This window comes from Bactrocera neohumeralis, chromosome 6 (assembly GCF_024586455.1).
Source record: "Bactrocera neohumeralis isolate Rockhampton chromosome 6, APGP_CSIRO_Bneo_wtdbg2-racon-allhic-juicebox.fasta_v2, whole genome shotgun sequence".
NCBI lineage: Eukaryota > Metazoa > Arthropoda > Insecta > Diptera > Tephritidae > Bactrocera > Bactrocera neohumeralis.
Window position 1 is genome coordinate 16,963,573 of NC_065923.1, and position 16,918 is coordinate 16,980,490.

The 16,918-nt window shown below is 38.2% G+C and overlaps 1 protein-coding gene across 15 annotated transcripts in view; it reads left to right on the forward strand.

The window, feature by feature from the left end:
- LOC126763630 (supervillin) overlaps positions 1–16,918 on the forward strand; it is a 473,985-nt gene that overhangs the window by 398,468 nt on the left and 58,599 nt on the right. For all 15 annotated transcript variants that reach the window (XM_050481333.1, XM_050481322.1, XM_050481321.1 and 12 more), the window contains one exon: positions 16,372–16,711. In XM_050481333.1, coding sequence (XP_050337290.1) covers positions 16,372–16,711 — 340 coding nt within the window. The remainder of the gene's footprint in view (positions 1–16,371; positions 16,712–16,918) is intronic.

Consider the following 16,918-nt stretch of genomic DNA (forward strand, 5'->3'; position numbering starts at 1 on the left):
CACTGTCCATGTGTGTGGCGTTGTTCTTATGGAACCCAATTCAGCTGCAAATAGCCAAAGCTGGACGCTTTCTTCTTTCACACGGTCGGAACTAAGAGTTTGGCCACAGAAAAATATTAAATGATTCCTTGACAATCCCATTAAATACTTTGCAAAACCTTCCTTAACCTCTTGTTGGCAGCTTGTTTTTGTATATCCAGCCTTATTTAAATGGTTCCAGACGATCTTTTGTGCAACATCTAACTTCTGTGTAATCGAAACAGTGTTTATATTACGTTTAGACTTGACGATTTCCATTGTTTTATCGATATTTTCGGCCATTGGTTTCCAGAGCTTGAGCATCTTCGACATTAAAGTTACCGGAACGGAATCCCTGGACCATAAACAACATTCATATTTTTAGCCAACAAGCTTTTCGTTTTCGTTTTTATCGAAAAAAACCAAAAAAGGAAATGTCAAGCATATAACATATACATAAATATATCACATAGAGAAGGACTAAATTCGAGTATAACCGAACTTGCAAGGATTAAAGCCGGGGTAATAGCTTCAGGAACATAAGGCTTGTTAGTTATATGGAGTCTAGGCCAAGTTTTCATCCGATTTTATTAATTCTAAGTGGTAATATGCACCGTTATTTGAAAAAACACTATCTAAATTTTATTAAAATAACTCACATATTGGCCGATACATGCTTTCGTTCGAAAGTATTAATATTAGGTATATGGGGGCTCAGAGAAGTATTGACCCGATTCAACCCATTTTTGATACATAGAGATACTAGTGTCAGAAAAGGATTCTCTCTGAGTTTCAATTGTATATCCCATACATTGACCGATATTTTCGATCCAAAGTTAACTATAGATACTGGGTTCCACATATTCGATACCTATGGGCTTGAACAATCAATCAACAATTTTTGGTCTTTAGGTGGCAGGTACTTTTTGTACAAAGCTTTATCATGTTGTGTTTTGATCTATATTCTGGTTGTAGTCCGACTTCGCCAATTTTCGGACTGTGACAAAGGGATGTGAGAAGAATGCAATAAGCTAAATTTAGTCGAAATCATTCGAGCTGGTTCTGAGATATGAGATTTTACCAAAAAGTGGGGCAGGCCACGCCCATTGCTTAATTTTCAAACCGGCTCTCATAAAACCATCTCCAGCCATAAAAATGAAGGTAATAAAGGTAAAATTTAATATCTGACGTATTTAGTTATTGATTTATTGCAATTTTTAGTGGTTTTTAAGAGTACGTAATTTCGGAAGAAGTTTTAATATAAGGCCTAAAAACACTATCAATTTTATTTCGATTCATATTTTAATTTTCTATACAAAAACTTCTAAATTATGCTTTTCCTCCTGCATTTTTTATTTTCCAAAAAAAAAAAAAAAAAAAAAAAAAAAAAATTATAACAAGAATTCGTGTTAAGGCTGAGAGACCTTCAACACCGTCACAGCCGACAGCGCCTGCAGGCGACAATTACCGGTGCTAAATCAACACTTTTGCAGCCACCGCACCACATCCGTGCAGTTATGGCCACATGAACATGACTTGCCACATACGAACACTTAACACTATGTGTTGCAACAAGCAGACTCCAATTTTTCAGTGGTTACATGGAGAGCGGGGAACGGGGGTTGTGCACAAATCGCATGCTGACTAAATGTGTGCTAATTTAGTGTAAATGCAATTATCGCCAACAAGCGTGGGTGCAGTGCAAGTAAATGAAAATCAGCAACAATAACAACAAACAAATGTTTACTCTACGAAAAAAAAGAGAAAACCAAATCCATTGCATAACACTTTAACAGGTGGGCTAGTTAGCACATTAGTTGCGTTGAGTGATGGACCGGTGGGCTTGTGCTGTGATGTAAGATGGAAAATGAAAACTTCGCGCTTCGTTTACTTTTATTGTTGCTGTTCAGCAAAGTGTGGCGAAAACACTGCTGAAGCAGAGAAGAAAGGATTGTGAAAATAAAAGTGTGTCCATTAGCATTTGTAAATACATATGTACATAGATGTATATACTCGTATATCTGCGATATGTAGGTTTTGCCAGCAGGTGCGGTTTCTAGTAGTGTGAGTCAGTTGAAAAGCGCGTGTTGCATGCCTGAGTGGGTGGCAAGTTGTGTGTCAAATAGTTGCTTTAAATTTTTACAAATTTCTATTTTACGCTTTTCACTTAACGGCGGATGAACTGAATAATTTCTTTTTTTCTTTCAATTTTTTAATTTTTTTTATCGAAGTTTTTGCCAAAGCGAGTTTGTTTGTTTCAGGCAACTTTTTGTACATTTACTATTTTCCCAGAAATTATTTGCATATAACCTCGATTTCGCTGGCTAAGTTCAGTCCAGATATTTTTTTTTATTAATTTAAGAATTAGAACTCTTCAAAATCTGCAAAACATTCGTCGAGAAAGCTTTTCTCTTTCGGGTTTAACCTTAAAAATTATTTTTTTGTCATATCTTGATTTCTGTTCAATAACAAATCTAATAACCCTGTTTTGGCTCCTCCGAAATCAGTTGTCCTGAAACTCTGGTCATTTTGAGTATATTTTTAACCAAAATCCAACCTCTCAAGTTAGAATTTGTTTACCCCGTATCCGTCTTTTCGTCTCTATATATCGATATTTGCAAAGAAGCTGCTTATTTGTGGCAACCACAAATATGGGACCACTATAGCTTAAATCTGCCTTACAGACAACAGTCCTTGCAAAAAGACCGTAGACAGTCGATTCGGCGCCGTTCGCAGTAACTCGGACCGACGTGTGGAACGACTTGGCGCACTTTTCGCCGAGATCGTAAATTGAAAGCGTACAAAATACAGCTTGTGCTAGAACTGAAACCGCTCGACTCTCCCAAGCGACGTCGCTTCACTCTATAGGTGAAAAGTTCCAAGAAGGTCTGATGTTTTCGAGCCAAATTTTGTTCAGCGATGAGACCATTTCGTCCAGAAAAAATAATGGTTTTATGTGGTTTGTTTCATATTTCTTCAAAAATGATGCCAATGATAACGTAACCGTCAATGGCGACCGTTATCGCGCCATGATAACCGACTATTGACAGCTGAAATTAATACTCGTGATCTCGGCGACATTTGGTTTTCAACAATACGGCGCCATGGATTTATTGAGAGAACACTTCGGTGAACAGATAATTTCACGTTTTCACCCGGTCTATTGGTCACCAAGATCGTGTGATATCACATTGTTGGACTTTTTCCTGAGAGGATATAAAAAGTCTGAAGTCTATGAGGACAATCCCGGTTTGATTCAAGCCTTGGCGCAAAATATCACATGTGTTATTCGCCAGTTACTCGAACGAATCATCGAAAATTGGACTCAACGGATGGACCATCTGAGAGGTAGCCGAGGCCAACATTATCAAAAAAAAGGCAAATAATCTTTTTTCTTTAAAAAAATAGTGAACCTCGAAATGTATCACCCTTTATATTCCACCGTTTTGGAAAGTGTCTGAATTTTATATTTTGTGATTTTAACTTTTCGTTCAACAGTTCAAGGCGATCTCTTCTCCCTCTCCTACTTTTTCTGACAACTGATTAAAAACTAGCACACTGTGTCTTTGAGCAATTTATCGTTAAAAAGACGTCACCAAAAAAAAAAAAACAAAAAATAGTATGAAAAGTTTTCTTTACTAAATCAACCAGCATTTCGTATGAGTTTGTATCTGTGTGAAAAACTCCGTGTGCAATTTTCACATTACACACCTCCGGCACCACTCATTACCCAATTACCGCACAATCCATTAGGGCGTTATTCAAATTACCGCCATTCTGCGTTTGTTGACTAACAAATTTTCACGTTTTAAATCAAACACAATCACCGCCACACCCACCAAAGCTTTTCGCGAATTTCCAACACACAATACATACATACATACATAGAAACAAATGCAACTATTTTTAGCACTCTGCTCGTCGTAAGCTGCTATCATTAGCGTCACACTGTCAGTTGGCGAATCAATTAAAGTCGAATGAGGTCCCAGCAATTCAAAGCGTTTTTCGCCTCACCTGATGTGCTTCCTGTGCGCTATTGACGCGTGGGCGTTGCAAGTACATATCAACATGTGTGTATGTATGTATTATATGTTGCTGGGCGCACACCCACGCTGCACGTTTTCCTTCAGTGTTTTCTTTCTATGCGCCTTGTGTTGCATGTCACTTAATGCTTATTAAGGCCATGTTTGCTCACTTTAACCGAATCATTAAAATACCCATTGATTTGCCATCAGTCGAGGCGATTACTATCAGTTAGCATAAACATGTGCATCGTTGTGTTGGTAAAAAAAAATTTTGTCGCTTTTTTGCTGGTTAAAAATGGCAAAATCATGACGCAGTGAAATTGCAATGGCACAGTGGTGCAAGGTGTCGGGAAAAGTGGTAAAAAATGCAAAATAAATGAAGTCTGAAAGTTGTTAGTAATTACCGAAATTTTGTTTTTATGTAAATTTCATACAAACAATGCAATTTTTTTTTTTAATTTTTAAAAGTTTTTATTCAATGCCAAAAATATTTAAACTGTAAGGATATGGCGATCTTTTTCCTCTACCTTCCTCGCTTCTTTGAAATATTCGGTAATTGGTCATAGGACTCATACTTTGATTGAGGGATTGAGCAATAAAACAATGAAAGCTTCGTTTCGTTATTCGACTTCATCTCCATCTACAATAGAATAGTAGCTGTGAGAACCACTTCAATATCGGTTCAAAAAAGTAAAGCTTCCACTTCGTAAGGAGAAAAGCTGCATCTGAAATATGGACACAAAATATGTGCTTGTTTCCAGTTCGATCTCTTCATTTGAGTGAAATCTTTATTCAGTGAGTCACCTTTTGAGTCTTGCAGAGAGAAACCCGTTATTGGGAGACAAACCTAGCGAAAACGGTGTGTGAGGAACCGTCACAGCCGACTGAAGACTGGGCTGTCGCAAAGATAATGTCTGCATTAAGTCTTACTAACTTCTCTTTTGCCTAGATGTGGAAGCTTTTTGGTCTGTCCACCATCAACACTATCCTAAAGTAATCTTGTGGTATGCCCTGTATTGTTAGTGTTGCAAGACCTGATGTGTTCCTCTGCTGTAATTGCTGAAATAACCCTTGAAGCAGTTGTATGGTCTAGGACAGCTTAGGGGAAACATGTTTCTGGCTGCCCTGAGTGGGCCAATTCGTCTGCCTTTTCGTTTCCTGCTACTCCTAAACGACTGGGATCCAAGTGATATTAACAGAGTGTCCTATACACAGTCTAGTTATTGCCTCCTTGCAAAGCCCAACGTAGTGAGTCTTAGTAAAGGCGCTACGGATGACCTTAATTACCGCTTGGCTGTCCACTAGAACGTTTCTGGAATTGCTAGTTGGAAGAGAAGTTCTCTTGACATTTCTGTATTGCCAACAATTTCGATCTGAAATACTCAATTGTGGTCATTTAGTTTGAGCAACATTTTCTGTATGGAATACTACTCCTATCACCCTTTGATCTGTCGGTGAATATATAGATATCACCGTTGGAACTGCTGATCACAGAACCATTGGTTGATTTTTCTCTACTGAAGGTTGGAAAGATTGTGTTTAATTCTTATAATTAGTTTTTTTTCGCATTAGCAATTGAGCTGAAGTTCATTACCAGGGTTGAGTATAATACCATGCCCGCAGTGACGGAGTCCGGTTTCAAAGGCCTGAAATTAATAGCCAACTAGCCGCAAAAATTGCATAATACTTCACTTGAATGTGTATTGGCCCGGAGACTTTGTTCATGTAGTTCTCAACGCGCCCGTAATCCCTGGCAAGTAAGCTTATTTTACCTATTCCATGGGTTTAATGGGATAATGCTAACCTTCTTCTTCTTGTCTATTGGTACTGACGCGATTATAACCGGATTTACAATAGGGCGCCAGTCGTTCTTCCTTTTTACTGTTTGGCGCCAATTTGAGATTGCGTGAGTGTCGCCCGGTCTTTCTCCACCTGGTCTTTCCAAACGGAGTGGCGGTCTTCCTCTTCCTCTGCTTCTCTCGGTAAGTAATGCGTTGAATACTCTCATAGCTGGATTGCTTGCATCCATTCGGATGATATGACCGAGCCAGCGTAAATCCTGTCTCTTAATGCGCTGAACTATTGTCAATGTCGTCGTATATCTCTTACAGCTCATCGTTCCATCGACTGCGGTATTCGCCGATGCCAATGCGCAAAGAACCATAAATCTTCCCCAGAACCTTTCTCTCGAAAACTCGTAACGCCGACTCATCAGAAGTTTTCATCGTCCATGCCTCTGCGCTATGTAGCAGGACGGGGATGATGAGTGACTTGTAGAATTTGGTCTTTGTTCGTCGATGGAGGACTTTATTTCTCAAATGCCTACTCAGTCCGAAGTAGCACCAGTTAGTGACATCCACCACACCATATATTAGTAAGGGACGGATGGCACTTGTGTAAAGCCTATAGATCACATAAAGTCGTAAAACTCCTTAGGGACATTGGCTTTTCTACAGGAGTTCCAGATTCGAAGGGCTTTGGTACCCCTGCTCTCAGTGTTTCTCTACAGCTTATTTTTTTATTTGGTAACTAGGAAAAATAGTGTTAGTTTTTGAGATTTATTGGTGAATCTCGAACTCCTTTTCTGATAGCTCAGTTTGTTACATTAAATTTAACACTTTTTATCTCTCTCCTGACCCACTGTGCCATCGCTGGCGCGTTATTTTCCGCTATTCACGGAGGCACATCGATTTTTTTCGAACGCAATTTTACTTGATTTCATTGTTTCAACGCTGGCTTTGCTGTTCGCTGCGCGGTGATTGTGGTTTTGCGGTTGGCAATTTGCGCTTGCCGCTGACGCAAATTGTTGTAAATAGCCACTCCCGTATTTGCGAGCGTCTTCCACTGTAATTTCGTGTAATTTTCCACAAAGCCGCCAGCAGCACAGCTATCGATTACCAGCAATGCGGCTGACTATCACTTAATCGCCATAACGAGTATGCTGTGCCGCTGTGCCACTAACTGGGCCCAAATGGCTTGCTGTCCGTTGGAGTCTTCCTGCTTGGCGCTGGTTTTGAGAGACGACTATTTAAATTCGAAAAATGTTAAAAAAAAGTTACATAAAATTAAAATAAAAATTTAAAAAAATTTTGTTTTGCAATTTGGCACACATAAGCTTTGTCGCTGGCCCCAACTAGCGGGTTTCACAGCTTTCAACGCGTCCTCTTTGCGCTGTCATCTGACATGTCTTCTAAGCATTTAACGAGCGCGGCATGCAAAAATGCTGCACCGAGTACCTGATTCCACAATTAATTTCACTTTTCAAACGGAAAAGCGAGTTTGGCAAGCTGCAACGCAATGTTGCACACACAGGCAGGCAGAAAAACTCGTATGCCAGTGAACACAAAATATAATTATGCAATTTATTTGAATATGTGCAAAATATGGCTTAATTGCTTGACAAGTGCAACGCGTCAAATTGTCAGTTAGCCACAATGAACGAGTTGCCACAAGCTATTAAATTTTGTTGTCGCAATAAAAGTGGCACGTCAAAAAAAAAAAAAAAATGTCATAATGTTGCATGCCACAAAGCGCTGACTTTAACCCAAATTTCATTTTCGACGAAGATAAATGTCTGTATGTATGTATGTTTGTATGTATGTATATTTATATAAATGCACATATGTTGTTTATTAGAGCGGGTCGATTATTTTTCGGCCAGCGATTTTTTAAGTAAAGTTTAAAAAATCAATCAATAAAATATGAAAATGTAACTACGTTTTACATTTCAGTCGGATATCTCAAAAACTGATGAACAAAATTTGATGATCCTTAAAATAACTTCGAAATCGTTGGCACGGAACTGGTTTTAGGAAAAGTTTTTCAGAATGAAGCATAGAAAATTTCCCGCATAAGAGATTTTTCCGTTCTTATTTTTATTTTTTTGTTCCCTGTAAATCGACCCACTCTAATGTATAAATCATATATTTATGGGTAGTCAGACAAAGTTGCTCAGAATGAACCAAAGAAAATTTCCCGCATACACGAAAATTTTCCGTTTTTTTAGCTGTTCAAAAATCGATCCGCTCTAATGTAGATATCATAAATACATAATCTCTCAGGCAAAGTTGCTCAGAATGAACCAAAGAAAATTTCCCGCACACACGAAAATTTTCCGTTTTTTTAGCTGTCCAAAAATCGACCCGCTCTAATGTATAAATCATAAATACATAATCTCTCAGGCAAAGTTGCTCAGAATGAACCAAAGAAAATTTCCCGCACACACGAAAATTTTCCGTTTTTTTTAGCTGTCCAAAAATCGATCCGCTCTAATGTAGAAATCATAAATACATAATCTCTCAGGCAAAGTTGCTCAGAATGAACCAAAGAAAATTTCCCGCACACACGAAAATTTTCCGTTTTTTTTAGCTGTCCAAAAATCGATCCGCTCTAATGTAGAAATCATAAATACATAATCTCTCAGGCAAAGTTGCTCAGAATGAACCAAAGAAAATTTCCCGCATACACGAAAATTTTCCGTTTTTTTAGCTGTCCAAAAATCGACCCACTCTAATGTATAAATCATAAATACATAATCTCTCAGGCAAAGTTGCTCAGAATGAACCAAAGAAAATTTCCCGCACACACGAAAATTTTCCGTTTTTTAGCTGTCCAAAAATCGACCCGCTCTAATGCATATACCGATGTTGCATTTACTGCAAAATTCGCTTGCGGCTTGCATTGGCGACAGCTTTTCAACGTTTCCACTTGTGCGCATGCGCAAAGTAAAGAAAAAAAACACCATTTTTTTTCAATCAGCCAGTCACCAGCACAGTGCACCGCTGTCGAACGGCCGTTGTTAATGCCACATTTCGAAATCGTGTCACGCAGTCAGCATTGTCACCTTCATCGTCCTCCTACTCCACTTTGGTGCGGAACAAGTTTGTCGCCGAACAAGTTTTCCATTCGTCGCTGTGTGTGTGTGTGCGCGGCCAATTTACAGCGCATAGTTCGGCGCATGCGCACCCAAGCCGCGCTGTGACAACCCACTGCTGCGGAAGGGAATACGAAACGCCGATGTAAATAATGTGACTTCGCGCTGCATGTGGTTGTGGCGAAGAAGGAGTCAGTCGGCTTTGCCAGCAATCAGCGTGCAAAAAACGTCAACTGTCCGCTAAATGCGAAAGTGACCGGCCATCAATGTGCCAGCGACCGACTGACTGACTGACTGCCTTCGACTGAAATCGAAGGAAAGACGTTTTGCTTGCACATTTTTCACTTTTTCTTTAGCAGGACTTAATTTGAAGGGAATAAAATTTTGTGGAAGTAGGTCACGTGGCAAGTTTTTTGCTGGTTGGCTAAGTAGAGGTTAAATGAGTTTAGGAAAGGTGAAAGAGTCTGCAAAGTTAGATATTTTGGGTTGATGCTTTAACATAAAATTCCATTTACAGTTAGAAAACAGAGAACCTACTGCTCCTAGAGAGAGTTTCAGTGAACATACCTGTTCTAGAACCTCGTCTCATTATAGGTCGACCAAATGTCCCTATTTAAGGAAGAAGAATAAGCAAAATTGAAAACAATATATTTTTGTTCTGGCAAAAACTTGGTTGAAATGTGAGCTTCACCACTTCCAGTGATTTTTTAAGATATCGGATCCAATTTCTTTTGCCATCTTTCGGGAAATACTAGATTAATTCCACGCGCTTAAAATATTTGATCTTTGCAAAGCCAAAAAACTGGGCCAAGTGGTTTTTAACGTCTAAATTTGAGATGTAGGTACTCCCATCCAAAAAATTTTGCAGAAACCGACACAAGTAATAGTCCGCAGATGTCAAGTCTTCAGAATACGGTGGGTGTGGTAGCACATCCCATTCAAGCTGCAATATGTAGCTGTTAGCGAATCATCAAACTTGTATGAGATCTCGCATTACCCTGGTGAAACGCTGTACCTTTTCTATTGATCAATTCTGGCCTCTTCTGTTTGAATGCATCACTGAATTTGTCCAGCTGATCACAACACACTTTAAAATTAATCGTGGTGGTATTGTCGGGAAATCCCACCCACCAAACAAAACACATAACCTTTCTTTGTTGGTCATTAGCGGCCTTCGAATTGGTTTGAGCTGGTTCATTATTTTTAGATCACAATCGCTTTACGTTCTTGTAAAAAAAAACCGATTTTGATCGGCAGTAACAATGCGTTCCAAAAATGTATCAATTCTTTGATGTTTGATGAGCAAATCACCGTCGTTAAAGTGACTAAGCAAATTTCGTTACGTAAGAACGTGAGAATTCCATATGTCAACCTTCGAAATTAATCCTAAACGTTTGATCTGCTTGTGAACGGTCACGTTAGACGAATTTAATCTTTCAGCAATCCCTCAAGTTGTTATTCGACGATTTGCATCGACCAATGACTTTATGTTATCCATCTTGGCTTAAAGTTGTTGAGCATCCTCAAGATCGAAATTTCCGGAACGAAATTTTTCATACCAATTTTTCTATGCCGAAAATGCTGTTTTCGAACTTCCATCTTCGATTAAGATTATTCCAAAAAATGTAAGATTTTTTTTTACAAAGAAAAAGCGGTCGATAGAAGAGACTGTAGGTACGTGATCGGAATATAGTCACTATCTGCAGGAAATATATAGAGCAAGACACTAGTGAAACAGTGGAACATCTCTTGTGGACTTGTCCCGCATTGGCAAGACTACGCTGTACGCATTTGGGGTCCCCAAGGTATGATACACTGGATCGAGGCCACAGAGTCTGTTGAAATTCGCTAAAGGATCACTACTTCTCATGGACCAATTAATTGAACTCCATCTGATATCGCAAAGAACCAAAACTAGCCTATGCGTGGCTCATTGGCCTACCAGACTAACTTGACCTCACCTAAAGCGGTTAAGTGCGAAGTTGGCTGCGAAAAAGTTCAATAAGATCAACTGTTGAAACGAAACGAAATTGCTTAGTGAACAACCCAATAATTTTTATTGAATGTTCAGCAGTATTCAGAGTTCAAGATGAAGTTTCCTCGATTTATAAATGTAAACTCCAGAGTTTCCTAACTAGTTTTTTTTTTTTAATTTTCTGCTTCAAAGTTTTTTTAACATACATACATATACATATATAGTTGAGCTTGCACAACTTGAACTTCCATAACTGGAAGTTCTCCATAATTCGAACTCTTGGATTGGCAATAGAAGTCAAATTTAATGCAAATTTCCTTCCATAATTCGAAGTCTCTCTAACACGTAGTTTTTTGTGGATTATGGTGATTCGAGTTCTCGAAGTTGATTTCTATTTCATTTCATTAATTTTCTTATGCATTTGTTTTTTTTTTTTCTTCTTTTTGTATACAAAAGTGAACTTGACAACGAAACCCAAAGAAATGCATTATTTATAACAACCGTAACTTGGTAACGGTAACAAAATAGTACAAAAAATTACTTTTTTGGAAATTCCGTAACGTGAAAATTTATACAAAAGCAAATTAAAATGGATGATTGCGAGCGACCTTGAAAATGTAAGCTCACGCTTCTGTTTGTTGCTGAGTATTTTTTTCTATTTTATTTGATTTTGTGGGCGTCTCACCATTTTTATCTACTCATTTCTATGCTTTTGGCAAATTTAATGTCGTTCACCGAAACAACTTCGGAATAAATGCATTAAAGACACGCGATAATAACTGTCGTGCCATAGTTGTTGTTTTACGATTTTTTTGCTTTAAATGAAGAGCAGCGTAGGAGAAGAAAACAAATGGATTTTAATATTATCACACAAGCATATTTCTTGGGGCCGATTGACTTAACTATTAAGTTTATTTGCGAAATAAATTTTTTTCATGTTTTTCCTAGATTTACATAGCTTTTCAATACGTTTTTTGTTTTTTTTTTTAACCTTGCGATAGTATTTAAAATGGAAGAATGAAGACGTTCTGAGTATGGATTTCTTGTAAAGTAATTAATGTTATCTAAAGCTAAACCCTCAACTTTGGCAGTCAAGACAGTTCATATATACATAAACATAGATATACATTGTGACAAAGTACCCGAAAGTTGTAAATAAAACGCAAAATACTTATTTAATTATTCATCAATATTAGTTTTGTCGCCTCAAAGTAATCCCCACCAGATGCAATATCCTTATGCCAACGATTTTTCCAGTCCTCGAAACACTTTTCATAAGCACTTTTTTGGATGGTCTTCAGCTCCTTCAGCGAATTTTTTTTTTATCTCTTCGATCGACTGAAAACGGGTTCCACGGAGCGACAATTTCAGTTTGAGGAAACAAGAAAAAATCACACGCGGCCTAATCTGGTGAATACGGTGCTTGATCGATAGTATTCATTCCGTTTTTAGCTTTAAATTCGGTCACCATCGAGGCTCGGTGCGGTGGGGCATTATTATCGTATAAAATCCATGAATTGTTCTTCCATAATTATGGCCGTTTTCAACAGACGTTCTCACGCAAACGCCTCAATACGGCTAAAAAGAATACCGTCTGTCTCTCCGACATTTTCCGAAATAGAAACAAATTCATGATACACTTTCGGCTTGTAACCCACGAAAATCGAAAAAAATGAATTAAAGAAACCTGTTTACGGCACTCTTCTGAAAAAAAAATCAGCTTTATCGGGACGAGTCGAGCAAGAACACGTTTCATACCCGAAGTATCGACAAAATCATTCGAACGGACTCGCGAGTGATGTCGAGCTCTTTTGCCATCTCTCTAACACTTGCCTGACGATATTCAAGCACCATATTCTTCACTTTTTTAATATTTTCATCTGTTGAAAAGGTCGAAGGTCGACCAGAACGATCTCTCGACCGTCTTTGAAGGACTAGTACCATTCAAAGGCTTGTGTTTTTGCTAAACATATACATACATATATTATATAATACATATTTATACTTTTGTATGCATGCATAGAAGCTTATGTAGAGATAAATACACATCTAGCTTGCTACCTGCTAGAATCAATTAACCTCAAATAATTGACAAGTTATTGAGAAAGCATAGAAATCAGTTGAGGAGCGCCATTGCTTGCATTTACGTGTTTGTATGTATGTTGATATGTATCTTGCTGTCAAAAAAAGCCTACATATTTAATATATTTTTGATAATCAGTTTATGGCACTTACATTTAGTAAACTCACACATATTTGCTCAAAAGCAAAAAATTTGAAAATAAAGGCATTTGTTTGCTTATCATTATCGGCACTTTGGCGCATGGTGTTGTTGTTTTCATGCATTTAAAAATATATATATGCGCTACACAGTCGTTAAATCCTGCTCTTCAAATATTAATTATCACTAATTTTTTAGACAATCAAATTTCGAAAACTATTCCACGAATGTTTATGTACCTGCTCCTAGGGTTCGTGCTAAATCGTTTGTTTATTCGCTATTATCCGGGAGTTTGCTCTTTTAACGCGCTATTCAATAGATTCTTCGCGATCTTTGAATGCTTACTTCGCTTAAAGGATATGTCTTTAGAAGTCTACCTGTGATTTGAGAGCATTTCTGAATTTAGTGCAGTGTCGTGATCTGTCCGAAGCGGTTGTGTTTTCTCTTTTTGCGAAAGAACAAGTGTGTGTTTTTTATAAATTTAAAAACGTGTGAATTTTTTTGATAATTTTGCGAATATATTTGGTGAAAGTTAGTGTTGAAAACTGTGTTCTAGTAAAAGTTTAAAGAAAAACAAAAAAATTAAATTTTTTGAAAATCAATTATCTTTGGGATTCTTCAAGCTTTAAGTTTTAAAAGTAAGTGCAAAGTTTTTTAAATCAAAATCAATAATTTTTTAAAAATGTGTTAAACAGTACGAACACTCTATTTATATTTAAAATAAGGTGAAAGTGCCCAAAATATTATAAAAAATTCTCAAGTGCATATCCTTAGCCAGATCAAAGCTCAGAGATCAGATCGCTTCTGATCATACACCAACCTGAATAATTCAATCATTTTTGCTTTTCGAATATCATCTCCGAGGTTTAACAGCTAAAACATTTCTACCATAGAACTACAAGTTCCAAACCATCTCGGCATGAACATTAAAATTCTTTATATCGCGTCACTTAGCACCGTTAAAAAATCGCATAATTTCTTGACAGCCGCGCAGTTGAGTGAAATTGTCGTGCCGCAAATCTAAAAAGATAACATTTTGCCCTTTACACAAAATTTCCAGTTATAATGTCTTGCTTACACGTCTTTAAATTATCATTGCACTCTAGTTTGAGTTCAATTTCATGCAACAATCATAAAAATTATGATATTATTTATGAGCCGTCATGCCATTACTTTCCCTACAATTCGCTGTCGAGACTAGAATTTTTGCAGTCTTTTATTTTTATAGTCTCGCTGACTGGCAGTTCATCAATGTGAAAGTTCTATGCTATGCGTCGTGAGTTTAATACCCAGTAGGACATTGGAGGGTGATAAATGCCCTCTAGAAAAAATGTTGGTTTGGTTTTATGATCTAAAACTTATGAGTGATCAAAGAAACAAGTTGAGATATTTGTTTTATACTACATATATATTAGTTCATATCCATTAAACTTGAACTTGCAACTTAATTCGAAGGACAATGAAAATTTCAATGTGGAGTCCATTCTATATTTTAAGTTCATTTTCCCCGATTTTCATGCTGTTCTTTGAAATAGTATGTCATTAACTAGCTAGAATTTTCATCAGTAACTAAAGGGCGATCCATTTCGACGTTCCCTACTTCTTTTTTTTTTTTTAAAGAAAAAACAGAAACTTCAACTTTAATAGGGAAAGTTTATTATCATTCGAAAGAACATTCCTTGGCAGTTAATTTTAAAGATTATATCCGTTGAGTTCAATTTTCGATGACTCATTCGAGCATTTCGATTGGTAACTGGCGAATGACACGCGTGATGTTTTGCTCCATGGCCTAAATCGAAGCAGGGTTGTCTGCATAGATTTAAGACTTTATATATCCCCATAGGAAAAAGTCTAACAGTGTGATATCACACGATTTTGGTGGCCAATCGACCGGTCCAAAACGTGAAATTATCTGCTCATCGAATTGTTCTCTCAATAAATCCATTGATTGATGCGATGTTTAGGAAATGGCGCCGTCTTGTTGAAACCAAATCTCGCCGAGATCACGAGCTTCAATTTCAGGCTTCAAAGAGTCGGTTATCATGGCAAGATAACGCTCGCCATTGACGGTCCCGTTCTCATCGGCATTATTTTTAAAGAAATATGGACCGATAATTCCACCGGTCCACAAACCTCACCAAACCGTTGTTTTTTCTGGATGAAATGGCTCACACGTGATCTGTCAAAAAAGGCTAATGAAGCCTTTCACCTCGAGAACTAGTTACTTTTTACACTAGTTAAATTCTTTCGAGTGGAAAATGAAGTGTGTTAATCAAATATTTGGAAAAAGTTGTTGATGTTGACAACTGACTCGCTTTGCATTCGCTTTGTACCAGTTCTGAGTTAGTCAGAAAATATGCACTATAGTTTGCAAGCAGCGCGTTGTCCAACTGCGCCACTTTCCTGCAGGGATGCTAGCTAGACAGCGAATATACTTAGTTATGTACCTTTGTCTGTTAAAGCAGAGCAGTTTCCCTTTGGCGCGTAAGACCCATTTAGCCGTCACACAATAGATATTGCATGGTCACGATTTCCGCATTCGTCTTGTTATTGTTGTTTCTTTAAATTTTCGTTTCATAGAATCAAATGCAGTTTATGCAGCTGGGAAAGTAACTGCGCTCAACTGCTTAGCGCTCGAGGGCTTAAAGCGCAGCGCAGAGCTTACTCTGCACAGCTTAACTTCTGCAGCAACAACAATGCGTTCTGAAAGACTCTAGTAAACAATCTTCGCAGACGTCTTTTTACAGCTTTGAAGTAGATGTTTTTCTATGATTGCCGAGGTAATAGCAGCCAGCGCTGCTCATTAGTCGGCGCTCCTCACGCGGCCGCCTCGGCGTTTTGGGGCGTACAAGGAAGTAGTTAGCCGCTGCATTCTGCGCTGCCGCTGGCGTTCATTTCATACGTGGATATATAGACACTGATAACTACTCATGCATTGCATGATTGGCTCAACTCGCCCAGCCGGTAGCTGGTCGCCGGTCTTTCGTGGCGTAAAGGAAAATGCAAATGAAAAATGAGAGAGCGTTCAAAAAATATATTTTTTTATTTATTGCCGGAAAATTGTTCGCCAGCTTGCGTGTTAACGACTTCGACACGCATTTTAGCTGCCACATTCGCGTGTCTTCCGTCTGGTAGACTATCTTGTTACACAACTCCATGATTTGCCGAAGTTAGACATAATTTTTTATGATTTTACATAATCTTTATCAAATTTATAATAAATATCACATTTCCCTCTCTCTCTTTCTCTTCTTCGCAGCTCCAATCTCATTGCGAAAAGTAAAAGTCATTCTGACATTGTCGCCGCTGCACCACCTCCACTCGGCGGCTTACCCATTGGCATTGGCCCTCAATTGCCACCATTCGGTAGCGGCGGTTTTGTCAAATTGCGGCATGTAGACAAAGCACCAGCACAACAACAAGAACTACAGCCAGCTGTACAGCATCAATCCGCCGCCGAGTCAAATCGCAGCAACTTTCCGAACGCACAAAGCGTACAAAACTTACAAGAACAAGCAGAAGGTGAGGCCGCGCAGGCGCATAATCCCACAGCTTTACCGGCATTCTTACAAGGCGGTCTTCGTCGCAGCTTAACACAGGTGAGTGAATCAACGTCTGAGTCATGGGCAATTAAATTTGGTGCGACGTACTCCAATAAAAATACTGAGTTACCTACGTAATTGCATATGAAATTCTTCTGAAATGTGAATTCAGTGATCCATATCGAAGCACTGAGAAACTGAGACAATGAAAATCAAAGTTTTGGTGAGTCATCGTCATATCAACGGAAAATTGAAGTGGGAAAT